The sequence below is a fragment of the Ammospiza nelsoni genome, chromosome 4 (assembly GCF_027579445.1).
Source record: "Ammospiza nelsoni isolate bAmmNel1 chromosome 4, bAmmNel1.pri, whole genome shotgun sequence".
In the NCBI taxonomy this organism is placed as follows: Eukaryota; Metazoa; Chordata; class Aves; order Passeriformes; family Passerellidae; genus Ammospiza; species Ammospiza nelsoni.
The window spans coordinates 26,698,317-26,725,836 of NC_080636.1; the positions used below are offsets into that span (position 1 = coordinate 26,698,317).

Genomic DNA, 27,520 nt, shown 5'->3' on the forward strand with positions numbered 1-27,520 from the left:
TAGGTCACTCCTAAATTCAATGTATTCAACTCCTGCTTCAATTAAAAATAAATTCTTTAACCTGCTTGTATGGAATGCAAAACAGCAATGGCCAACAAAGATTAGCTCATTAAACTGCACATAATTACTAAAAACCAGCTGATTTTAACGACCTTTGAAAGAACAGTTTGCCCATTAGCTGTGCTCATTTTCCTTTGATATGCATAAATTTTGTGCTAATACATCTTATTCACAAATTGCCTTTTTTCATATCTGCATCACTAACTTAGATCAACACAATTAGCTATTCATCCTTTTGCAAAGTATGGAAACAAAGGTAGAAAAAAAGGAAACAAGAAATTTTATACATCAGTATATTTATTACAGAAAAATAATCAAAGGTAAAAAATAATCAGAATTACATTTAAAGAAAAGTTCAGTGGCTAAGCTGTAATCCCAAGAGGTCACACTGACCACAAGAACAACCTCTGAGAGTCTGACACGCCAGGTCCTTGTCACACGCATGGCTCTCCTTGGTGTCACCTGGATGTGATGGCTTCCCTCAGATGAGCCAGGCACGAACAACCCTGGGGAGCTGCTGGCTGTTACCGTGGCAGCAGATGACACATGAAGGGGAAGTAGCTCAGACATGTCACCAGTCAAGTTTTGTGGCTATCACAGCATAGCCATGACAATGACATGATTTTCACAAAGGAGGTTGCCTTCTCTGTGGGTGTGTAAGCCCCTCTCCCTGGAGGCCCTCCAAGGCTCTCCAGGGCTCACCTGCCCGTCACAGCAGCAGCTGTGACCCAGCACTGCTGTGTATCCCTGACTCCCACTGAAAGTGCTGTGAAAAATTCTGTAGAAAAGTAGCGAGTGTAAAATTGAAGCCCCTGTTGAGACAGGGGTGCTTAGTAGCTCAAGAATTCAAGAGGATAAACACTAAGTAGAAAAATATAAAATCTTATAGTAAAGAACAGGCAGGCCAGTCTAACCCTTTCCCTTCTGCCTGGTGGCTGCTTGGCTAGAAAGGGCTATGCAAGTGCTTTATCAGGGAGTTGAGTATTCAGTCTAATGACTTTGTCAAATCTAGAATGTCTTTTGTGTTTACTAACCAATTAATAGTTACATTATACTTTTCTACACTATATATTTTGCTTGCAGAATTTCTTTGTGTCAAGGTAAAGATGCCCACAGAAGCTAGTTCAAAAGAGGAACACTAGCCACAGGCATAATATTAAAGCAAACAGAAAAAGCCCACAGAAGACAGTCTTCATTGACTGACAGCAAAGGCCAAACTTTTCAGTAGCTGCATTGATTTCCATATGAAAGCCATCACTGTGTTTAGGGGAAGTGCCTGCTTTTGATTTGCTGAGATGTTTCATGGAAGACTGTGTCCTGCTGTTTGTAGGGAGCATGTGCCATCTAGGTTTGGGATTTTCTCAGCATCTGGTGGCCTCAGATTTTATGCAACCATAAACTGTTCCAAAATATTGTTCTTGTTCATGATTTTGGTATCCCTGGCAAAGTGGCCCTTTGTGCAAAACTGGCTTATGGAAAGTTGGTTCAGCACAGTAAGTGCAGTCTGACAATCCCCTGAATTGGGTACTCTTACAACCAAGGGGTCAGCTCAGAGACTGGATAGCTGCTTCACTGTGCAAACCATTTACACATCCTCACACCATTTCTGTTTGACACAGACAAACATTCCAACATAAACCACTTTGTCTGTTACACAAAGCATTGCCAGCATCTAAATACAATAGACAAATGTAATTTTTCAGCACTAAGAGCTAAATTACACTGAAGAGAGGAAAATTACCCAATATGTGCTGAAAAGAGAGGGGTGTATTTCAAAAAGTGCATTCCAAAAAATGGTATTTAGTACAAATAGAACTATGAAACAATATGCAACTATTTCAAATAAGTCAATTTATATCAAATCTAAGAGATAGAATCACAACATTATTATTTCTAATCTACAGGAAAGCGCCTTGAAAGAAGATGGTCCATAAGGTTTTAATCGTGTTCACCACATCTGTAAACAGAATAAAATGATCTGTTATTTATGTGAGTGCCACCTTGCTTTCAGTGTTAAACACAGAACTTCTTGGTGGTTTCTCAAACATTCCAGAGTCCCTGAGGATAAAAGACATTGACTTTGGACTCCTGGACATGACTACAATTTTATCTGAGTGGGCTTCCCAGGTACTGCCAGAGCTTGCATCACATGCTTTGCATGGGTAGTAGCAAGATGTACTCAGCAGAGGCTCTGCACATTTTTAGAGCACAGCATGATAAATTAAGAATTTTTATTGAAACATAGAAGAGGTTTAACAACACAGAAAACAACATAATACTTACAGTACTTCTTCTTTTCCTTAGTTTCTAAAACCTGTCCATCAGAATTGATTTGTGGCAAATTCAAAATACCACACTGCCCCAAATACAATGGCTTTTTCATTACAGCAATTAAAACTTGAAAGAAATACACTTACCTTACATTTGTTTTCAAACTAATTTTTTTACTAAGCTTTCAAGCTGTTTCAAAAACCAAACAAGAAGATCTAAGCTGCTGGTAAAATGTGCAGCAATCAGGGTCTTTGATGAACGTGTGAGCTGGAGCAGGGAACAGGTTCCACAGCAGAACTTTCAGGACCCATTACAGGAAGAAAACAAGGAAAGAGGCCTGTGGCATCCTGTGTTCTTCCCCTCTAAAAGCTGCAAGGCTCCTTTGTATTTGAGACAATTTGGAATTTATTTAAAAGCTAATTGGTACTTGCATACCAGAAAAATATTGTCAGTTCACAGAGGAAGACTGAAAAATAAAATGTGTTTGGATTGAAGGTTCAGCAAGCTGCAGCTCTGGCAAACAGCAGAGGTAAAGCCCATAATAAATATTTGATTCCTCCACACAGGTAATTGCTAGTAAATGACCATTCTCAATTAAATATGCTTTGAGGTGCTTATTTGAAATAAGTGAGCCTACATAAACATTTATTTAACACAAAATCTTCAAAAGCAGTTAATCAGCACAGCACTGCAAGAAGTTAATTAAGCTCATAGGTGCTAATGGATTTAGAATGTTATTTATTCAGAGTTATCTAAGTCTGGCTCACTTCCTCCTTCAAGCTGGCACTAGCACAAAACCCTTCAGAAAGTTCTGGGGGATTTTTTACCCCTGTCCTCATACCAAATTAGAGCAGAGAGGTGGCCTGGAGGGCCAGCTCAGTTAGTGATCTCTGTCACTGGCACAAGAGAAACACTGCTTCTTTTGGAACAACCCCATGAGGTGAGCCTAAGCCAAAGTGCATTTTCTGCTAGTGGCTGAGCACTTGCAGCACTTGATATAAAATTCTGAACCAGTGGCAAAGTTGATTAAAATCAGGACTTTATTCTAATACCTTCTTTAAGGACTCTGAAAACTCTTTTCAATCCTCACTGCCACAATGTATTGCTGCATAGTAAAAGTCCATCAAAATCTCTCATCTGGGCAAGTGAACAGGTTCTGACAGGATATTCCTCCTTCTAGACTGTCTGTGGGCATGCACTTTGGAGTAAGAAAGGCACCATCACCAATATCCTTGTCCAAACTGGTACATTATATATGCTAGACTCAATGCAACAATTTCTGTGTCAGACTTCTGTTCTTAGCTGAATAAACTCCCATGGCAGGGTTTCAAACAGGCCCTCTGCTCCCCTCTCTTGCAGGCAGCTGAGCTATTTGCAAACACTTCCACACATTCTCCTGCCTGTGAGAAATGTAGGCCAGCTTACCACAAGCAGACAGTATGAAAGCATTCTTAAAAAACCTAGCTGCTGGCCTGTTTTTCATAGAGTGCAAGTCCTTTTAAACACTTGCCTACCTTCTACCCTGCAAACCCTCCTTTTCCACAGAGGGAACTTCCCCCTTTCTGGGGCGAGAACACCTCATGAGCCACGTCCCCTGCCCCACCACAGCAGACTGCTCTTGCACCACTATCACACTGCCCCACTAAGGCTCTAGCCAAATTGTAGAACTGAATGCAAAAAACCTACACCCAGCTGTGTCTGCTTTTAGTTCTCAATACTTCAATGCATTTTTAAATATCAACAAAATCCATAACTGATTCTTAAGTAAAACAAGCTGGAAATTGAAAGGAGTTGTATTTGTTTTAATACAAATACAATCCAAATTAATTCCACTTAGGTCAATCATCAATACTCAGCTACAGCTAAAGAAAAAATTCCACAGAGATGGGGGATTTAAAATTAGTATGAAAGGTATGTAAGGTAAAAATTAAGAAACAAAATTAATCAGGAATTACAAATACAGAATATTTCCTCGAGTAATGCTTGGATTTTGATCCATTGTTAAAATCTGTAATTTACACAATATTGTTCAAAAGCAGAATACCATTCACCATGGAAAATAGTATGAGATTTAAAAAAACAATTACAAGGTTGCCTACCTGGCACTAAGTTGCTGAAGGACTTGAACCTTCTCTCTCATTCGATCCCGATTTTGCTTTACATTCTTTGCAAGTATGAGGACACTTCCTACAATATGGAAAGCAAATAAAACATTGAAGAATTTTGCTGGATTTCTTCTAATACAACCATAGAGCATGATGGTAAAAGTTCTTGAAGAAGTAATCTCTTGCCTAGATTCCCCAGTTTTTGTAATATGGGATATAAACTGCAAAATATGACATCTAAATGCCTCAGACAATAAATGCCCATTAATTAGTACTAAGTACTCCTTCTAGCAATTGCTAAAATAGAACAGGATTTTCTAAGCAGCAAAGGACAGTCCTTGCCATTGTACCTATGAGCAAACTGAGCTAGGAGTAAGGTGTATAACACTTCATGTAATACCAAGTATATACTTTGATATGTGGGGGAAGAATACAAGTAGAGAAATAGATGAACAATGAAAAAGCTTCCCATTATCAGTCAGGTACTTTTATAGCCATAAAAGCTCATGCTGGTCTGGGGGAAAGATGTAGAAAGACAAAGGAGAATGTTTTTTTTAGATAGGACTTTTGGAAATGTGTTCTGTGAGCAAAAGGTTTCTACAAGAAGCCATATTGAGAATGGAGAGTACAACAGGCACCTGAAGGAGGAGCTGGGAAGGAAAGCAGAGTCTGATTTGATGTGAAGGAGTACTTTAGGTGAAATTAAGAAAACAATGAATAAAACATTCATGGAGGCACCAGGTGACAGAAGTCAACCACTGAGATCTATTCTATGGTTAGAGGTGCAAGGTGGAAGAAGCACCCCCTCAGTTTGTGCTCTTCATGGTTTGGCATGACAGCATGAGGCTGGGCAAAGCCAGAGAGGAGAGGGAGGCTGGAATACGAGCTGAGATTGACACTGTTGTTAAAACATGAGAACATTATAAGAAAATCTGCAGCATATTTGGCCTGAGGTATGTTCCAAAGGAAGACTCAAAGGATCAAAGTGATAACATGGACAATCTTAGCAGTATGATACTAGAAAAGAGACTGAGCAACTGTTCACATCACACTAAAAGTACAATAATTTCATTTAAATAATGGATATCCTACTAACAGGTATTACAATTAGTTTAATTTGCATTTTCTGAAGAATGTGTAGTAGCTTCTAATACTGTGATATATAGTCCAAAATGAGTATTCAGGATCTAATAATAGAATTTAAATTAATAGTTTTGCTCCATATAATTTTAGTGCGTTTTAGATTATTTTAAATAAGCACAGACCTTTTTTTTTCTGGACCAATTGGTGCAATACCCATTTTCTGAAATTTTTTTCTGCATTCTCCCATGTATGACATCTTTCCAATGGCATAACCCATGACACCAGCAACTACAGACAGATAACAAAATATTGTTAATACAACAGCTTAAATCAGGAGTGTGCTATTGGCTCCACTTTATTCATATAACAAATTCTGTACCACATCTTCTCAGAACATGTCACAAACACATGTGAAATTATACAGGGTTTACAGGGGTGAATTCAATAACTACTGAACACTGGTTACCTATCATGAGAGAGAAGAACTGGTCCAAAATAATTGATACAGAAAAAGAAAAAATATTCCTATGTACAGGAAAAGGAGATAATATTTAAAGGATTATAGAAAATTAAATTAATTCACAATGTCAGCACTAACAGTTTTTGCCTTTGATTGCACAACATGGTTTACTTCTAATTGATCACACTTTTAACACCAACTTCTCTGGCCTTCTAAGAAGCTGGAACATCAGCTTGCCATACGGTTGCACTGTGGCTTTCATTCACTAGAGTCACAATAAAAGACTACTTCAGTGTCCTTGATTTCCTGCTGAATTTCTGCTGGAGAGGGAATCTATTTAATTTCTTGTCATTTACGAGCCACCTCACTGTACAGTACAGTTCCTGTGCTTCTCTCTGTTTTCTTTATCAATCCACGGTTCTGAATTAGACAGTTGAGATCAATCAAACACATGAAAAGGACTGTACTATTTTATATATTATAGTATTGTGACTTCTTGATACCATAAATTGTGCAATCTGCCAAGCACAATGAGCTGACATAATTTATAAAACAAAATGGAGACTAGAGTTTGTACCAATTTGAGGTACTGTGTTACATAAATATAAGCTGCTACTGAAAATATTTACATTAGAAGAATCTCATTTCATACATTTATTTTTAAACACATCAGAAATCTGATTTCCTAATCTGCTGGGGTAACATATAAATTGCAAAAAAAAGAAGATTTTGGAAAGAAATTCAGAAAGAAATTCAGAGAGATGCATCTTTACAGGCATATTGCCTGTAAAGAACCTTTTCTTTCCTTTTAGAATTGGGTACAACTTACTTGCCATCTTGGGGAATGGACCAAATCTTGGACTTGCTGAGAAAATGCCTACAATAAAAGGAAATAGTCAGAAATCTTATTCACTTGAGGAACTCAGCAGCACTCAAAACCAGCATTAATTTTCCTACAGATTTTGCATTTCTTTAGGTGAAGATGGTATGAAGTCCATTAACTCAGATTTCAGTACATCAGGGCACTTTCTATTCCACTAGTTCTTAGTGCATGTGTTTTGGGCAGTTCTAGAGTCATAGGAGGAAGAGAATCTGGACTTTGCAGGATTCACCTCAGGCAGGAGTTCAGAGTGTAAACCAACATGAAAGCAGCAGTGTAAACCAACATGTCTGCCACTGGTGACACCTGCAGCACTGCAGAGGAAGTGATGGTGGCTTATGTTTCAGCACAAACCAACCCTGCATATAAAACAGCAAAATTAAATCTCTTACACAGGGTCCAGCTCCTTGTGCTGTGATAAGTAGGATGAATCTGCTCTTTGGTAGCTTTCCATGGCTATCAATTAAAATTGTACCACTGGTATCTAGCCTTCCCCTGTGCAGAGGAAAGATCACACATTTTGGCCTTTAAGAGGAGAACACAGTGTGCTAAACAAAAAAAGCAAAAAATTATCTTTAGCTTTTCCACCAAAATCCACATTCCCTCAGTTATCTCAGGAGGTGAAACCAGTATTCCTCTGAGAACTATGTGTCTGGCAGAGGAATGCCATGCTGTGGAGGAGGGCTCCACACAGCAAGATTACCATGGCAAAGGGAAGGGAAGTAAACACTGCTTGCACTGTTACATGCATTCAGACAGTAATAATGAGGCTTAGAAGCTCCAGCATCTTCTAGAGGCAGGGTACTGTGTGCAGCCATCAGAAGAAAGTATTTAGACAGAGGATTATTCAGCCTATGCTAAGCACAAGGGCCTTTGCCCACTGTGATCTATGCAATTTTATATTGGGTCTCTCGGGGGAGGGAGGAACAAAAGTGTTGTTTGTTTCTAATCACGCCCCTCCAACTGTTGACACACAGCAATGATTATTTACTAAGAGCATTTGTTATTTCACAGCTGATCAGAAACAGCCAAGTACAATGAACAGAGACTGAGAAGAGTACCTGGTGCCAGAGGCTGGCATGTTACTACAGAGACAGCCCTGGTGCCCTTCCTATCACTGCTCACCCTTTTTCCAGTGTGCAATCCTTCTCTGACACACTCTTACTCCTTCCCTCCCTGTCTCCCTACAAGCTCATAGGTCAAGGATGGAGTAGGGAACCCACATCAGCCTCTTGTGATACAGCTTAGCAGACTTCAGGGTGGATGCCCCTCACTCTCTCCCCAAAACACCAACCTCAACCTTATACACAGTCAAGGCCCCAGCAGGGAAACTGAAGATGCCTGTGCAGAACCAGGTTCACCCACCACATAAAGAGAACACAATTTTCTTTTGTGTTAGCCTGCAGATCATGAGCCATCTCTACAGAAAGCTCTCTGTCTCCTCCCTTTGGCAGTACTCCTTGTCCCTTTGCACCAAAGCTGCAGTCACATTGATACATGGTCAGTGCCAAAACACTGCCAGCATTTCCAACACACCAGGGAGAGCTCCAGCCCCCGATGCTGAGCCCTGCTCGGGCTGTACCACGCTCTGCCCCACGAGCTGCCCCACTGAAGGCTCCACTCACCTCCAGGTGATCACGGTGACAAAACCCAGCCACCAGTCTTTGGATTTGCAAATTCTCTTTTCAGTTCATTCTTGCAAAAGAATGGCTGTGGCAATGCACACATAATAATCAAATCACCATAGCAATGATGGTAATGAGCAAGAAGAATATTGATCTTGAAAACCAGCACTTTAATGACATATTTTTTTTATCTTTACCTTTTGAGATTAGCCCCTGGGTGACAAGCATGCTCCCAAGAGATAAAGGAAGAGCTGTGAAAATGAAAATGAGAGTAGCTAGTATCAGCCAAAATTTGCTACATATTTGGTAAATACTCTCTTATACATTAAATGTTTTCTGTTTCTAATGTTAAACACATTATTTCTAAACATTAACTTTGCCCACTGTTCTTAATCACCTATTACATCTGCTCATTCAAATTCTGTTCTCTTCAAAGCCACAATGTCCTCACACAGTGCCAGACATCAGCCATGCTGTAACATCTGGAGCTAATGCAATATATATATATATATATATATATATATATTAAATAATAGTTTCCACAATCTGAATATCTCCTCTAACTACTGCAACACTTGTAATGACAACAGCTCCAATAAAATTCATCTTTTCAAGGAATTATGTAATTTAGATACAAACTGAGAGGGTGGAAGTAAAGGATACTACAACACCAAGCACTGATCTTTTTAGCTGTCCTAACATACAAAGAATTTCACAAATCAAAGACACATAGCTATGCCTGTCTTCCATTCAAAGGCAAGGATAAGTATGTAACAAAGTAAAACATTCCTAAGGTAGTTGTTATAATGGACTTCAAGAATGGAACCAACTCTACAACTGCTGAAGTTGAGATTAAACAAGACCTCAACTCAACCACCTTTACCTACAACAATTATGCAAATAATTCAATTAAACCTTTGAGAGTACAAAGTATAACTTAACATGACAGAGTTAACCCACAACAGTGTTCCAACAAAAAAGCATTTTGCAGACAGTTTTGCATACATACAACAAAAAGTCATTCTGTGTGGTAAGTGTGGTGAGAATGATTTTGGATCACTCACCTCTGTACCAGAAACTTTCCTGTCTGCATTCTTTAATGATCCTTGCAATCTCTCTGTCTTGAATTTGGGACATGGGACAAAAGAACATTGGCTGAAAGCATAAACATGGATTAGTTTACCAAATTTAATCTCACAGGAAGAAAAAAAACCAAATCAATTAAAGAAGATAAATTATTTAAAAAACAAATAAATGCAAAGCAAAACTCCTTATTCTGTTGCTAGCAGTGTGATGAAATTGTGATGCCCCAATACAGAAACAGAAAGAACTACTTAGGTTTTAAGTATAAACAACCCATCTTGTTGGTCTTTACTTTCCTAAAATAGCTCAGCTGCTGCTTACCCCAGAAGCATATTGTGTTCTATCTGTTAGTCATTTCATTCTCATGAGCTCCATTATGTCTCCCAGAAAGAAATTACAGGAAATAAAGGCAGAATGGCAGTTTTCAAAAATCAAGTTCTGCTCTGTACAGAAATCAACTGAAGTTCAATAATAGCAGATTTTCAAGTAGAGGGTCAACACAAATTCTGCCAGACTCCCCACTAGTAGAACTTTCTCTCTGGGCAATTTAAATATGTCCATGGCATTAACTGAACTCATACTGGCTTCACCCTAGTACAAATCAGGCTGCCAACAGACTTCTTGAAGGTAGCTCTTTTTTCCCCCATTGTGCTTGTGAGGAAAAAGTGACAGCATCCTCCCTTGCATTCTATCCAGGGTATTGGCATGGAAACATATGAGGATTATTTTTCTTTCTTTAAGAAAAGACTCAGTGTTAAAAGGGTACACTGGTTTCGACTGGACGAGAGTTTATTTTCTCCATAGTAACCAGTGTGGTGCTAGGCTGGGGATTTATGACCAAACCAGTCTTTACATTACAGGGATATTTCATTACTGCTGAGTAGACCTTACACAGAGTCAAGGCCTTTTTGTTTCTCAGGCTGCCCCACCAGCTGGGGATGTAGAAGAATTTGATAAGGGACAGCTGAACCCAGCAGATCCAAAGGATATTCCAATTCCATACCATGACATTGTGCTCAACAAGAAAAGCCAAGGGAAAGGAGTTGTCATTAAGTTAAAATTAATTGAAATTTTAACATTTTTTTTATAAAAAGACATCATCTTCAAACATACACATTCTTGAAAAAAAAAAACAGGCATCATAGAAGAAGCAATGCCTTGGAAAAAAGAGTACATTCATCTATTACAGGATTCAATCTCCTTTTATGCCTGACTCCTTTTATGCATGATTTTATAGCCATCATAAGGAAATGCATTTATTGGCCATAGCCACACATTTCACATTATAGGTAATTAATATCTCAGCCCTTTTTCAAGCACTGCTCCCACAAAAGTTAATGGTGGAGCTGGGCAAACAACACAGACTTGGCTCCACTCCAGACCACAGAGAACTGCTTCAAACTGGTTTCAGAGCAAGGTGATAGCAAATACAGTAAAATACAAACAGGCTGCCTGAAAGATAAGGAAATGCATGTCAGAGCCCCAAGTGTACCAACAGGCTTTGCAACCTTTCTGCCTCCATACACACCCTGCCAGCTGTTTAGTTGCTTGAGCTCAGAGTCAGCTCTACCATGGCACAGTTGTGTAACACTGAGTTAGATTGCAGAGAAAACAGAAAAGCTCAGAGAAATCAGCAGGAAGCTTTACCCAGGGCCTCTGCCCTTCAGCTCAGGCCCTTGCCTTAACTGTGCTGTAGCTATACCATGGAGATCCTTACCCTGCCTTGCTAACCTGATTACTCAGCTTAGCATCAGACTTGCCTGGCAGTCACTGAACTGACTGTAGGCTGATCATTGCATCTGCTCTCCTCCTCTTTTTGGGTACTGTGATACTGTGCTCCCTGTACCTGAGGCCCTATCCCCTGCCACCCTGCTGCCACTTGTGCCTCTTCCTTGCAGATCAGCCCAGTATTGCTGCCCTCTGGTAATGACTGGTTAGCAAAAAGTCCTATCACATTTAAATTCCTTGATGTCTCCATCAGAGGAGAATGTTCTTGTGCTGAACTGTTCCCTTCTCCCCTTCTGAACATGTGCATGCAGAGCTTGATGGGGACAGGCTGTACTGGACTTGTGCTCAGACACCTCGGCTATGCCAGCTCATAACTCAGGGCACAAATCAGAGCCTTGAGATTCACAGCTCCCAGGCCTCTGAGCACAGTGAACCAGGAAAAATAACACACCATCCTCTCCTCTCTTCATCTATATGCTTAAGCTAACAGACACCTATTTCTCTCTTCAATAAGAGCAACTGAGGCAAAGTCTGTTATTCATTAGCAATAGCACCGAAATAAAAGGGAGGAAACCCAGCTTACCCATCCAGGTTGCTTTACTGGAGGTGTCTGACCTCCCGGTTGAGCTGTTTCAGAAGACATCGTCTCTTTCCTTGTAGTCTGCTACTGCTCTTGTTCAGCAGAGGCGTTTTATGCTTGGCTACTTCTCTTTCTGCAAGGTACAAAGGTAGAAAGTCAAGATATCATACTGATATTTGTAAGTCCAATGTTCATCTACAAAGAAAATGGACCAGGTTGAAAGGAGTGCAATTTTTACAGCAGAGAGCATCCTGATACACAATTTACAGCATAGTTTATCACTTATCAGCAACACAGAGTTGTGCATAACTTAAACAGGTAAGTTAAATGCTGAATCATGACTTACTATAGTATGCTCAATCATAAAGAAATGAAAATAAATATGAGCAAGTAATAGAAAACCTTTCTAATTTTTTAATGTATTGCAGGTCCAAAAACCAGCTTCTTTAGTGTGCTGTCCAGAATTACTGCACTACTTCTACCCTCACTGCCATCATCTGAAGCCTGGATTCCATGGGACCCCCCCAAGCAAGCCTATCACAAACCACATCTGTGTCTCCAAAAACCCAATTCAGTTACAAACATCCTTTAAAAAAAAAAACAAACCACAAAAGAATAAATAGATTCCAAAGAGTTTTAGAGTTGCAACCTTCCATGCTTGAGAGCTATGCTGCTAGGGAAAAGCAAGAAGGAAACTCATTTATTTCTAGAGCACTTCAAACAATCTGAATTGTGATTTTTACCTAGCACTTTGCTGCATGCTCTAGCACTTTATTAACATAGAGGGCACTTCTTTTCTGAAAGTACCTTCTGAGAATGGTGGCACTGAGCAAGGCTAAAGTGGCTGTAAAGGGCAGAGTTAAATAGAAAAGATATGTAACAATTTACTGATCTATTTTTTTTCATTAATAATATTACTGTATAAACAACTTCCTGCACTTACTTTGGGGTCAGTTGCACAGCTATGAAGTTCAAGCAACATCTGCTTCATAAACACTAGATATTCAGACAGCAAAGTTTTTTAAGCAATAGGAGCAACATAACCTCCTATCCCCTTGGTAAAAAAAAAAAACTTGAATAAAGCATTGAATTCACACCAACCTGCACTTTATTCTCAGACACTCACAAAAATGACAATGATCACTGTGTCTTTGAAAAACCATAAGTTTGAAAACCCATATTCTATGAGGAAAGCTCACAGCTCTACACCGTCTTCCTCAATCTGAGAGCAATTCAATTTTCATCAGTTTCTTGTCACTTAATGCAAAAAAATGACATAAAATATAAGAAAGACATATAAAGATGTTTGTGACAATCAAAAATGAATCAAATGTTCTTTTCTTATCTACCTTTTTATTCTCATCTACTCAGAAAGCCTACTTGTGCAGACGGCTGCATAAAATAATCACTGGAAACAGTTTCTAAATGCTGCAACAGATTTAAAGAGCTTGTCTTTTTCATGATAATAAAACAGCTGAGTCACAGGAGGAAAATAAATAAAATAAAATGAAGGGAAAAGAGTGAGTATAAATAAAGATTACAGCTATCTGCAGTTTGCCATGGGCCTCCTATATTGGCCTAAGTACACATTTCTCCTGAATTATAAATTATTCAGCGATGCTACTGCTTCAACATAATGAAGAACCCCAAAAATATTTAGCCCTTTAAGCAGCCTCATGGTACATCTCCCACATGGGATGAAAGCTGAGAGCTATACTGGCAAGAATGAAACAAAGAGGCAGAGTTGATGTCATCAAAACATTATGTAACTGACATTAATATTCATATCTAGCAGACAAGCTGTCTCCTATCTGAGGAATGTAAAAGTGTTCTAATATTTCAAGCCCCTGTGTCTTGGAAAGACAACTGTTATCCCAAAAAATAACTATATTTTCATTAGCTTACTGCAGAAATGTAATTTCTTGTAATTGTCTGCAGTACTCATTGCTGTTTTCTCAACCTTACACATAATTCTTAGTGCAACAATTAAGTGTATATTCTGGGAAGAATTTCCCAGTTATATTATTCTGTTTAAATTAAATACCTATATAATACAAGATTAAATCAATGTTGTTTGCAAGGATCAAATAGTCAAAAAACTTATTTGTCTTTTACAAGAAATATTCTGGTCAATTTCTTCATTTTCAGGAGAAAATGCTAATTTTAGGCTCCTGAAAATATCTCACAGTTTGAATACCTCTAATGGGATGACAAAGAAGCAGTATGCAAGAAGACAGCTAAGTTTTTCAAATATGAGAGTTGTCAACTTCATATACTGTGTTTTCAATAAAAATCCTCCTTCTAAATAGAAATAATGACCCCATAATTCCTGCTGCTAGAATTTGGGGAAGAAAGGGGGGAGCCAAAATCGCTTCTATTAACTGGTCCAGGCAATGGGCTGTGACGCCCAGGGCAGGCACCACTCATCAAAGATTTCAGAGAGGCACTTCAAGGACCATCGTGAGGAAGATGACAAGCCTCAACATGATGTTTCACACCTATCCGAACCGGTTCTCTGAAGTAAGAGCCAGAGTCTAAAACAAAGGTGAGTCTACAGTGTAGCTGCACTAGGCAGTCAATGCAAAGGTCCCTACCAGCACCTGAGAGCACAATGCCCCGTGCCTGCCCAGCCCTGCTCAGTGCCCACATCCAGGGCAGTGCACACCCGGCCAGCACTGAGGATTTCTTTCCCAGACTCACAGAAGTGATTAAGCTGGAGAAGGCCTCTAAGATAATCGAGTCCAACCTATGACCAAACACCACCTTGTCAACTGAACCATGGCACAGTCACGTCCATTCCAATGTCTAATCACGCTTATTGTGAATAAATTCTTCTAACGTCCTCCTCTGGCACAGCTTGAGGCTAGTCCTCTTGTCCCGCCACCAGTCGTCTGGGAGAAGAGACTAATCAACCTCCTTCCAGGTGGCTGCAGAGGGCAATAAGGTCTCCGCGAGCATCCTTTTCTCCGTGCTAAACGCCCCCAGCTCCCTCAGCCACTCCTAGCAGGACTTATACCCCAGACCCTCCAGCAGCTCCGCTGCCCTTCTCTGCACACGCTCAAGCACCTCAGTGTGCTTCCTGAACTGAGGGCGACGGCGCCGTCGGGCTGCAGCAGCACAGGCTCCGCAGCGGCCGCCTGCGCCGGGCCTGCTGCCCAAAGCCGCGCCTCGACCCCCGCCTTCCCCCGCCGTGACGCCGGAGAAACCCGGCCCCGCGGGGCCGCTCGGCGCGGAGAGGAGGAGTCTGACACTCACGGCCCCCACACCGCTTACCTTCCCTAGGCCTCAGGAGGAAACGGGCTGGGCTGGGCCGGGCTGGGCTGGGCCGGGATGGGCTGGGCCGGGCTCGGCTGGGCTGACCCGGCCCGGCCCGGCCGGCCCTAGAAGCCCGTAAGGGCCCGCCTGCCGGGCTGAGCCGCGCTGGCCGGGGGCCGGCCCGGCCGGGCTGCCGGGCTCCAGCGGCACCTGCCGGCCGCCGGGCGCAGGGACACCGGGGCGGCCGGGCCGCAGGGTGCCCCTCGTGCCCCGCTCCTCGCTCCTACGAAGGCTACACGGGCACATCTCGCCTCCCGGTGCGCTGCTCCGGTAGGAAAACAGCAAGCACGCCAAGAAAATTCCGCCTTCTCGGATTTCGCCACTGAAATTCAGACCGCTCTTTCAGCAAGGGTATGTGTTAGTGAAGGTAACAGAATCACGGATTCATTAGGGTTGGAAGGGCCCTGTGGAGGTCATCCGGTCCAACCCCCAAGCCAAGGCAGGGCCACCTGGAACAGGTGACACAGGAACTCGTCCAGGTGGGTTTGGAACATCCCTGGGCACCCTGTTCAGTGCTCTGGCACTCTCCGTGGAAAGGTCTTCCTCAAGCTGAATTGGAACTTCATGTGGTTTTAGTTTATGGCCACTGCTCCTCGTCCTGTTGCTGGGTACCACCAAAAAGGGTCTGGCAGCATCCTCTGGCACCTGCCTTTGAGATATTCATATGCACTGATGAGATCCCTCCCAGTTTTCTCATCTGCAGACCAAACAGGCCCAGCTCCTGCAGTCTCTCTTCAAGAGAGATGTTCCAGACCTCTCATCATCCTTGTGGCTTCCACTGAACCCTCTCCAGTAACTTCTTCTCTTTCTTGTAGTGAGGACCCCAATATACAACATACAGGGTCTGTCCTATGAATTGAAAATATTTTTTTGGAAATGAAATCTTCTTTAAAAAAAATGCTTTTGAAATCTTCTTTAAAAAGGAAATTCAACCTTGACCATTTTGGAATGAAAAGTGTTGCTTATCTACTTTGATTTTAATACTACGATGCTTGTAAATAATTAAGTAAATAATAAAATTTTAATATTAACAAGAATTTAACAAATAAGAAAGGCACTTTCATCAGGCAAAAATAATTTTGCAAACAAAGTTATCCTGAAAATGTCAGTTGGGTGTGGGAGGAGTTGTTCTAGGAATATTGAAAAAAAAGGTTCTACTTTCTCTGAAATGAGAAATGCAATGCCTCTCTTTAAGAATAAGTTTTCTAAAACAAAAAAATATAAACATGAGTTTTATTCTGCATTTTATTTTAATAAAAAAGACAATAGTTTTCAGTAGAGTATCTAAAATGGTGATATGACACTTCAGTGCTTATCATGAAATGAATAGCCTGTGATATCACCATTAAACTTCCTCCTTTTGCATGACCTTGGTGTCTCAGTTTCATAAGAAACATAAATCGTAGTTAATTTTCTTAAGTCCAGAAAAAGCTTTCATCTTCCATCAGTCTCAGCTACTTGAAGCCCCTTTCACCAGACTATTCTCCCACTCTTTCCTGCCAAACCAGAGGATCAGACTTTGCTGCTGCAAAATGTGCTTTTCACGCGGAGGCTGGGCAAGAGCGTTGTCCTAAAACAAGTCTTGAAAGTGTATCTAATACCTTTCTAATACTGGGATCTAAAAGGTATTCTTGGAAACATACACTAAAACTATTTAATGGATATTGGCTCCATGCTGTTCTGAAAAATGCAATACACTAGAGAATCCCATCTGGAGTGAGTACTTAATAACCAAAGACTTCTTAACTGGTCTAGCTTAAACTGAACATAAAATGAAAGAGCTCTGGAATGATAATTTTCTTATGGGCTATATGTGTGCCTGGGGATAGTGATTGCCTAGAGATAGGATTGTTTGAATTCTTGCAAAGGAATTCTTGCAAATTTCTGTGCAAAAGTGCCTATTAAAAATCAGTTTAAGCTTCTTTTTAATTGTAACTTTAAATGTAAAGTTTGTTATCACAATTCAATATGTTCTTCAAACACTCTTTCTTTCCAAGATTTACCTGAAAGTTTTTCAGAGTTATAAAAATGGAGAGAAGGTAATAGAAACCAGTAAATGTAAGTGATTTGGAAGGGTAAACACAAAGCAAAAGAGACTCTTACTGCTCCTGAACAAAACCAACTTTACACATCAAAATCAAAAAACCCCAAGTGATACCAAAAATAAAACCACCAATATGGAGTTGAATGTTTGGCTGAGGAATTATCTGTTGTCAGAGTAGAAGCAGATCAAGGAATGAGATTTCACAAACTCAGGGAAGGTTTACAGGCTCTGGCTGCTTGACTGAAGAAGCTGTTAAAAAACACGGAAGGGTTGCCAGGGTCCTGATGTTCACCACAGTCACCAAAGCAAATCCTTGCTGGTGTGCATGTTCAACAGAAACACTCCACCTATGTGTGCAGTGTGTGCCAGCAGGAGGAACTATTACCACTTGTGTTAAACGTGGTTTATTTGTCTGTTACAAAATCAAACCCTATTAATTGCTTGAAATTCCCTGAGAAACAAAGCTCCACCCCCTTGCTTTGTAACCATAACAGAGCATGGAAAATGAAGTAAGAATTACACGACAGGGCATTGTTCTCATGCTGATGGGAGTAGGAGTCAAGGGCGAATGAAAAGACGTGAAAAGTCACAGCAGGAAACAGTCAACATACTTCTGAGTAAAACATTAAACTGCCCTCACTACTTGCAAGGAATCATGTAAGTTTTCTCTGTTTTGGCTGATTCTTGGATGTATTTCTATTTTATACTTGTCCTGGGCTATCTTTAAAAAGTGAAGAGTTGGTAATTATGAAATGTTTAAGATACAGGGTTTCCCCTTCTCAGTGTGAAGAACCCAGTAAAGTGCTTGCAGGGACCGGCATGTGTTTGTATTTCCCATGAGGTTGTGACAAATGCCTATCTGTAAACTCATCCACTCCTGCTTTCTTCCAGAGCTGTGGTTTTAATCCTAATCTGTGCTCATACTTTCATGCTTTTTTACCCCGTTTCTCTGGCACTTGCTTCTGCTTCTTCATCATGCTCATTTCAGGCATCTCAGGCAATACATAAGGACAACTTCTCACAGGGGTTTGAAAGTTCTTTTAAGTGCCATGTGTTTATTTGGGTCTCAAAACATACTTGTATTACAGTTTGAACCTAAATAAAGCATTGTTTTTTTACAATCACTAGCTTTAGAAAAGTTTACCCTTGTCAACCAATGTAATTATGGGGCTTTTAAATTCAGATAATTTTGTTATGTCTGTCTTGGGGTAAGGGTGTCTTAAATATTATTCTAGAATGAAAATGCTTCTTGTTCTGTGAGTGGAAGATCCTACTGTAGTGTTTTCTTGACTTTACTGGTTTGACATTATTGTATTCCTATAACGATCAAATGCTTTTGCTTTATATTTTTGTCAAGTACACCTGTGGCACTCCAGGAATACAAAAAAATGTAGTGAAAGGCATTGCTCCACATATATGTGTAACTAAGCACCTTGCAAGCATTGACTTTTGTATTTAACACATTACAACTGAATCTGGAGCTCATACACATATCAGCCCTATGGAGAGCACTAGAATGTAACTTTGTGCCATGTGAAGCCAAACTTAATAGTTACTAAGAATCTCCAAGACAGTACCCAGAATACAATGGGTAAATTTGTCAGGATCTGCATTATTTTCATTGCATTATGAGTTCAATGGAAGCCACACAAGCATATTGGGTTCACAATTCCGGTCATGTCTTGTTTTACTGGAACTCCACCTCTGAACCATGAAGCAAGATACTGCAATTACAAAAAGGGTTGCAAAATTTTTTTTAACATGTATTGGCTGAATGCATGCTGTGAGCCTCAAGCTCTGCTCAGCATCCATGTTCTGGTTTTATTCTGGCCAAAGATCTCATCTTCCATTTGCATCACACCACAGTGAGATGAAATTGTGTCATCACTCACGTAATCCTGATATCCAGTCATAAGTGAGCTTGGTGACTATTCTGGTATGACTTTTCTTTAATGAAGAAAAAGAAAGATGCCTTTAGTGACATGGAACTTGGAGAAAACAGAGAAGCTCATTAAATCTATGAGTCTCAGCCTTCCCTAGAGAGGTCAACTTTTCCATCAAAATACTTTAATTCTTCTGTGGACTTTTAAAACATATTTTCAAATAGCAGCCAAAATTCAACAGAATTTTTTGTAATAAGCAAACCTCATCATACTGCAGGGTAAATGAATCACTTGACTTTGAGACTTCTAGGGCAAAATTTAGTTTAGTACTGTGTCCTCTCAAATGTCTAAACCAGACTTTATTGCTAATAATAGGTCATATAGATGTTAGGTGTTTGTAGTTTACTCCTATGGATTTAGAGTTTCACAAACTGGGGAAAGAAAATGCATACCATAAGGTTTATTTAGAATGGAACAGTCTTTTTAAACAAATTAGAAGATACAGATGGTGGTTCTATAGGATGCTGTATGAAGATTATTAAAATTTAAGATGATGGTATATTCCAACAGCAAAAGGATTTCTTAGTTCTTGGCTTATATTTACAATTTTGCTTTTCACTCCCTCCCCAAAAATTCTAAAGTTGAGATTTTTTTAATGTAATCTTTTTGCCAGAACTTGGCAGCTGTGATCATGGCTGGCTCGATTTAACTCATTATTTCTTCTAAAATTATCAAACATGGTTACTCAGGAATCTCAGCAAGCATGGTTACTCAGGAATCTCAGCAATCTCAAACGAAACGCATCTTTTGGTGCTTTTTTGTAGACAGCACTGCTTATCAGAAGTCCTTACTCTGCTATAGAACAACATGCATTTCACAAAGGTGAGCACAGTGCTAAATCCCTGAACCACGCGTAGTCAACCATCTGTTTGTACAGGCTGCCAAGTGGGTTAGCTCCTCTTTTCCCCACACCTTGTGCTATGACAACCTTTTGCTTTTATTTTTCTTGCTGCCGTGACTGCTCAGGGTAGTAAGAAAAATACTCATGTGCGCTGCTGGCCCACGAGCGGCGGGGCGAGCTGTCCCGGCCGTCCAGCGCGGCGGGCTCTGGAGATCGCGGAGAGCGCGGTGCGGCCGTGCGGGCTGCCCGCCCCCGCCGGGGACGCGGCTCCGTGAGGCGGGACGGGCGGCGGCGCCGCGCCCTGCCCAGCACACGGGACGCGGCTCCCGGGAGAGGTTCGCAGCCCCCGCCGAGCCGGGCAGCGCCGGGGCCGATGTTCCCGCTGTGGAAGGCCGTTCTCTCGGAGAGTGTCCTGGGTAGGTGGCGGAGGTGCCGCGGCTGGGGGCGCGGGGTCGCGGCTGAGGGCGGTGGGGCTCAGCCGGGCCCGGCCGGGCAGGCATCGCGGGGCTCACCTGCGTGCGGGCGTGTCGCCCATGAACAGCTCCCTTCTGGGACGAGTAAATAGTGCTCTCATCTGAGCGTTCTTCTTCGGGTTCTTTATTCCTCTAATGCTGGATTGCTTTTTGTCTCTCGGATCAGCCAGAATTTATTGCTGCTCCGGGCCAAGTGTTTGTGCAGGTGTTGCAGAGGCGGTGCTGTGCTGTCCTGCTCAAGGCAGGGCGCCGAGCAGTGTCCTCGGCTCGGTGCATCTCCTGCAAAGGCTGGAAACTCCCAGCGCAGTGCTGCTGTGCCCGGAGAAGGCGTCTCCAGGGGAGAACAGCACACCGATTTACTAGAATAATTCCTTTGTCACCCGTCTGCCTTTGAGGAGCCCTCACACTGTGGGTGGGCTGCTTAAATAGACAGCCATCTGAACACGGATCCTTGCTGAGGTTCAGCACCTCACTGAGGTTCAAAGTACGAACCGTTGAGTGGGGGAAGAGCTGGTTTATTTTCATAATTTTATTTCCTCATAAAATGCGTTTGTTTATCTTGAAATAACAAACATTTCTTCAAAGAAGGTGGCTGTTGTTGCTTGAACTGCTTTCAAATACATTTGATTGTCTGTATATATGTGAAAGTATAAAATGGTACCTCTTAAGTAATCTCCAGGAAATCTTGTTGTTGAAAATACATGATGGGGTTTTCTTTTTTTGGCTTGTTCTTGTTTTAGGCTACATTTCTTGGTCTCTTTACCATGCACTGCCACCAATGATCTACTACTTCCCTCTTCAGACACTGGCACTCACAGGCATAGAAGTTTTTGCTGTTGCCTTCTTTTCCCCGATATTCTTGACAATTGGCCCTTTTTGGAGGTTGGCTAACAATGAGTATGTCCTAGCCTTTCTGAGACTGACTATGGTTGGTAAGTATGCACTTATAGGTTCTGTTTTGGCATCAGTGCATAAGAACACACATTTCAAATTCACTTAAAATTCAGGCAAAAAGGGACAAGAACACTCTCTCCATACTCATATTTTGTTGGTTTCTTTTTTTTTTTTTTCATGCTTTTTAGCTATAATCAGAGAAATATTTTCTGCAGCCATTGTATTGCATAAATGCAGAAAAATATAATTTCACTTTTATTTCTAGGAGCTTTTAATTTAGTAAGAGTGATGTCCAATAGGAAAGGTGTTTTCAGTATCACTCAAATATCAGCAGAGCAGGTGTTTTTTGAATTGTGACAATGGGTAGGGATGAGGCATTATAGAGCAGCTTGGGGCTAATTTCTATGAGTGAAACATTCTTTTTTAGTTTCTGAGGCAGTTTTTTCTTCTAAGAATGTATTTTTTAAATTAAATCTATCTATCTACATGTCTGTAGAGGGGTTATAGGTTCATCCTAAATACGAAATAACTCTTACATGGTCAGTTGCACAGGACAAAAATTTGATCTTAAACTCAGGAAATAGATGCCTCGTTTCCCATTCCACAGGCTCCTCCTTAAACCAAGATTATCTGGAATTCCTACTTCAGTTTCAGCTAACTTGTGCAAATCTTAGCTCTTGTTGATTCTTTGAAAGTTTTTTGGGGGAAGGTTTGGCAGCTACAGCCACATTCAGAAGCGAGAGTTTGCCACGCCCAATGAACTCAGAGGAGACAAAGGTCTCCATCCAGTGTAGAGGTGAAAGTGCTGCTGCAGAGTGATGTGTTTCACAAGCAGCAGATCCTAGCTCCTCATCTGTCAATATAAGATGATAGACAGATAATAACTTTCCTTATAATTTTCCTCTTTTACTGTTAGAAGACAGAGTAAGACAATCTTATTCACTTTCCCTGCATAGTTTTTTAAAAAATCATTTTTGTTCTTTATCTTTAGAAAAATACTAGAAATGAGCAGAATTTGTTGGTGTCATTGATTTTCATGAAGAATAGTCTTACCATGTTCTTTTCTTTTCCTGCTCTTCCCATTATATCCATCCTTGTTTTGTAATAAGCTTCTCAGTGAGCAGAATCTTCAGTTTCTTGCAGCAGTGCCTTGTGTGTTGCCTTCTGCAAGTTCTTCTAGTTTAGAAAGTAGGAGTGAGTATAAGCATTTAAAATTCACCTTACCTTCATTCAGATGTGACAGTAACACAAAATTTGCCACGTTTATTTAAGGTTGATCCTTCAGATCACCTTGCTATGTTTACTAGTTCACTTTACCAAAAGAGATGGAAATTACTTAGAAATGTGTAAGTTTTGTTCTGCTAAATAGAGAGCAGTGACCAGCCTATGATGGTCTTTTATGTGCTGCTGATTCTCCTGTTTCTCAATTCTTCCTGCATTTTTCCTCCTTCATACTGAGACAATTTTGTTCATTCTCTTTTTGATCTTTTTTTCTTCTCAAAAAGGCCATGGCCTTCCTCTGGGACTTGTTGAATTGTCCGGCAGAACAATCTACCCCATGCATGCTCCACCCCATTCTACTCAGTCTTCAGTTTCACAATCAAAAAATAAGAAAATTCTTCATGCTTAGTAAGACCAGAATGTTTATGGAGATGATTTTTTTTTTCTATTCTGTTTCTTTCTGCCTTTTCAGGAAGCTTTATTTTCCCTGCAACTTCTAATTTCTGTATCCTTTTGTGCTACTTGATTTTGTGTTCTGTTTGAAAACAAGCAAAAAACAGCAAAGTATCCTGTGGTAGTTCTATTTGCATCTATGTCTTCACATAAATAAGTTAAATTTGGGTGTTTGGATAGATATATTTAAGTCTTGGTTGTACTTGCCCAGCAAGTAAAGGTGTGTCTGCTCTAACTTGGCAAACCCATGCTACCTTTAATCAGGGTAGCACACATGATGAAATATTTGAAGAGGCAGGTTTAGGGATTGCCAGAACAATTTAGTGACAGAAATCTGTGTGTACTGTACATGAAACCTCTGTTGAAGTTCATGCAAGTACACCTTCACTGCACATTGATCTTGTTTATCACCTTGGCTCTAAGCTTTGCATCTTTTACTCTGAGCAGAATGAGCAGCTGAACAGTTGGAGGATTCCTAGCACGCGTTGCCAGAATCTGCAGCGCCATTTCTGACATTACTTGCTTAACTTCTCCTCAAGTTTGACTCATACTCACTTAGCCAATGGCTGGTATCATAACAGTGTTGCTGCTTCCTCTGCTGTTTGTCATTGGTCCTGGGCCAGTATTTACCACACTGACTGAAGGTATAAGAATGTATGTGGTCCATTGTCACTTGAATTGGAAACCTGTTAGCAGAATTTAAAACTGCTGGTGATGTGGGGTCACTGTGCCCTGGGAAATGGCAAAGGTATGCACATGCTCTCCTTCAGTGGCTGGGAAAGTAGTAGCTCTCAGTAATAGACTGGCACAGGCTGGTACTGACCACTTCTGAGACCAGACTTCAGAGAAAGCCTTGTGCACCCCTACTGAGGCAGTAGATTACTAATCCCTGTGCTATGTTTGGTGACTGCTCCTGTCTAATAAAGAACGTGGCTTTTGCCACAGGGTACTTACTTTTGCAAGTGCACTGCAGCAAAAGCCATATCCTTTTTAGAAAGGAACAGTCACAGTACATAAAACTTTATGGCTTTTGAATTATCTAAGTGCATGGTTGAAGAATATCTGTACATACTTAGATATCCATACATCCTCTCTATGGAATCAATCACCATAAGTAGTTAAAAAAAGGCAATCACTTGGACTGTTGGATAATTGCTTCATATAAAATTTTTCCTTGAAAATTATAACTGCTATGAAATCATGTATACCCAATTTGTATGCATATCTACATTTCTTTTGTTGGTTTAAAAATGTGTAGTGTCATGTGTTTTCAGATGAGTGGTATAGCTGCTCAAATTACAGAAAATGTTGACCTAATGCACAGGAAATCCTTACTACCCAGTCTCTATTGATCATTAAAGAAACCTCTATGTGTATTTGTTTGCAGGAAGCTTAGCATCATACCATGCACCAAATGCTTCAATTAGACTGCTCATCTTGGCTGCTGGTGTTTCTTCTTCATTGCTGGTTCAAACAGTAACATGGTGGTCAGGAAACAGTTTACAAAGGTATTTTCTTATACTGATGGAATTTAACTGATGTTTTTTTATATTAAAAGCTGTTTTCTTTTTTTGTTTAATCCCCCAAATGTCTCACTATTTCAAAAACTGATTCTTACAGGTTCATCAGGATATGGGGCTTCATGCTAGGCAAGATAATGCTCCTTGTTCTTCGTATCTGGTACACATCCCTTAATCCAGTCTGGAGCTCACAAGTTGCCAATACTGTCATATTGACAATTGGTTTCATAGCAGCAGTGGAGCAAATCCATTCAGGTAAGTATATTACAGCAAAGATGGTGGTTATGAGAAGAGCCTAAAGTATACCTAGCTATGTGTCACTGGATTTTGATTCTTTGATTTTTATCCCCAACCTCATCTGGTTTTAGACCTGCTGCATGAGCATTGCAGGTTTTAGAAGTTGTGGGGTACTTCCATCTGCCCATAATATGGCAGAACTGGTATCACAATTCATACAAATGGTAGTAAGTTGGTGCCAGAACTGCCTCTTTTTCCCTATTGCAGTGCCAACAATGTGACAGTAACACAAACAAAGGCATAAGATAGACCAATAAAATCAGAATGAGTTATTGTCTTTCCAGCATGAAACATTTCTGGTGTTTTTGTTATTTTGTTAATTCAGTTTGCACTTTGAGTTTCTCTGCCAGTGCATATCTTTTAACAGAGAAAGGGAGACACAATTGGGGAACAGCTGATATGTGAAAATAAACAGAAAGAATTGGAGGAGTGGACAAGTTGTCCCAGTTACACTTTGCCCAAGCTCTTGGAGTGTTTGCACAGAGTACACAGTAGTGGGGGCTGGCATAGGCTAAATTGTGGAGGTGGCATTGCCAATGAAGACAGCAAGGTTGGGTTGGTTAGTTAAGGCAGCTCATGTTAAATCCTCAGAATATCCTTCCTTCTCAGTATAACCTTAAAGAATTAATTGAAAGATAAAACCTTATCTATGTGTAAGTGGGTATAAATTAGCATCATGCATATTGTCTGTAATCTAGCATTACACAATCTAAATTAAGCCTGAGCTTTCATCAGAATTTAGAAAGGGAATCTGCTGCAGCAGATTAGGAAGGAAATCTGTCTTGTTTGTGGGTGACAAAATGATATGTCTATGCAATTAAAGGTGCTGCTTTCTCCTTAGATAAGAGTGGTTCTAAAGCACATGGAAAAAAGAAGGAAGGGAGTTTATTTCTGGCTTATTTGGAAGTGTCAGGTTTTGTTCTTATCAGAGTTTCGGGTTTCAGAGAACAGAGGCCTCTGAACAAATTATAATAACTTTTCTGCTGATTTTCAAAGCCAATTTAAACATTTAAAATTTCTTATGGAAAATAATCAGATGGGCAGGTTGGCATTTTTGAACACTTAGGGTGAATATATTTTCTTGACAGATCTCGGGTTGTTAGTAAAGAATTTTTTTTTTTGGTATTATCAGTTTCTGATAACACAATCCTAATCATATAAATTAGCTTTTGTGTATGTAATTTATTCTAATAAATTTGTGATTTTGGCTATTTCTTTTTCTTAGTAACTCTTGCTAATAGGATTTGACAGTTTGCTTAGCTGTATTTCTATTCTTATTCTAGGTGGAGACAAGAGGAAACAAGAAACTAACAAAACTGGTAAAGTGATTAGAGAGACTGCTTCCCACCCTCATTGGTTTTTATCAGGGATTGCTTTTGGCAGCCTCATGTTCCTCACTCTGTGGATATTTGGGGAGGTTTCCCTGATTTCCAGATGGGCAGTAAGTGGACATCCACATACAGGTCCAGATCCTAATCCATATGGGTAAGTGCATGATGATGATGATGATGATGATTACAAAATTGTAATGAAAATCCAGTGCTGTAGTGGGTGACAAATTAAAACTCAACCTGATGATGGTATAAGACAAAAAATAGTGGGTACAAGGTACTTCACACAGAGGATTCATTCTTCCTTTGAGATACTGCTGAGCATTTTGTCCAGACCTGAAAATTTTCTGATACAGAATTATTTTTATTTCAGCACTAAAATCTTGGTTTGCCATATTTCAAAACAATTTTTAGATTAGGACTGAGGTTCAAGGACTTATGAATGCAGTGCATCTATACTATGCAGCAAATTAGTCTAGCAGTTGGCTTCAGAGAGGAGATGATCAGAGACACATGCACAAAGTATAAATAAACTGTGTGCACTGTTAAAATATATACTTCAGTAGAAGTTTTTGTTAGTAAAAATGTAGTCTTAATGCTGTGTGTGGTTCATTCAGGTTCCAAAATCTAGAAAGAAAACAAATTTGTTATTCTGAGTAAACCACATGTGATAGCAGTTGACAGAGTTTATATTTTGGAATTGGTATACAAAAGAGATCCCCAAGACTGAGAGGAGTGTTAGATTCTTTAGGATTCCTTATTTGACATGAAAAAAATACTTCTGTTTGGGGTAGATTCTTCCCTTTTGTTTTCTCTGAGTTGTTTTTGCCTTTTGTACCAAGATTTCAGTGGACTGCTTTGCTGCTGAACATGGCTCATTTATACATCACAGTAAATTGCCATTATTTTCAACTGGATGTTTTTTACATCCAATAAAGGGAAGAAAATGTACCTGGGTGTGAGCAAAATTTAGCTTTGTTTAAAGTAAAATAATTATAATATATTACCAAGAACCCTTGTCTGTAAATCTAGAAGTGTTTTTTTAAAATATCAGGTGTTTTTCAAATCATATGAGTGCATGTTTTCTTTTTCCTTATTGTTGTGTCAGAGGTACAGTTCTGTTGGGCCTTGCTCAGGGACTGATGCTTTCATTTTGGAGCTGGTCTTCTATCATCAGTTTTGCCTTGTTTCTTATAGGTAGGTGCAAATCCTGAGCAGAATTTTTGTCTGTTACCTTATTCCCTTTACTCAAGTCCTCTGACCTGACACCACATCTCAGAAAAGGGTGGCTAATCAAAGCCTCCTTTTCTCTT

General features: G+C 40.2%; 2 protein-coding genes across 5 annotated transcripts in view; one reads left to right on the forward strand and one right to left on the reverse strand.

The window, feature by feature from the left end:
* Positions 1-339: 339 nt before the first annotated feature.
* OCIAD2 (OCIA domain containing 2) lies at positions 340-15,311 on the reverse strand. Of its 2 annotated transcripts, none has more exons than XM_059469972.1 (8): positions 15,149-15,311; positions 11,879-12,008; positions 9,549-9,639; positions 8,682-8,735; positions 6,809-6,856; positions 5,702-5,807; positions 4,431-4,518; positions 340-2,017 (listed from the first exon to the last, which is right to left on the reverse strand). In XM_059469972.1, the coding sequence occupies exons 2-7, from the start codon at positions 11,936-11,938 to the stop codon at positions 4,437-4,439; spliced, it is 441 nt and encodes a 146-aa protein (XP_059325955.1). In that variant the 5' UTR covers positions 11,939-12,008; positions 15,149-15,311; the 3' UTR covers positions 340-2,017; positions 4,431-4,436. The 2 variants fall into 2 exon arrangements, with proteins under 2 accessions (XP_059325955.1, XP_059325956.1); XM_059469973.1 differs by lacking the exon at positions 15,149-15,311 and adding an exon at positions 14,576-14,875.
* CWH43 (cell wall biogenesis 43 C-terminal homolog) overlaps positions 15,178-27,520 on the forward strand; it is a 30,847-nt gene continuing 18,504 nt past the window's right edge. Inside the window, exons 1-6 of one of the 3 annotated variants that reach the window (XM_059469970.1) lie at positions 19,951-19,999; positions 21,232-21,423; positions 24,447-24,567; positions 24,680-24,834; positions 26,160-26,361; positions 27,316-27,404. In XM_059469970.1, coding sequence (XP_059325953.1) covers positions 21,270-21,423; positions 24,447-24,567; positions 24,680-24,834; positions 26,160-26,361; positions 27,316-27,404 — 721 coding nt within the window. In that variant the 5' untranslated portion in view covers positions 19,951-19,999; positions 21,232-21,269. Of the gene's footprint in view, positions 15,542-19,950; positions 20,000-20,331; positions 20,435-21,231; positions 21,424-24,446; positions 24,568-24,679; positions 24,835-26,159; positions 26,362-27,315; positions 27,405-27,520 lie in introns of those variants that run through there. The other 2 variants (XM_059469969.1, XM_059469971.1) reach the window with 2 other exon arrangements.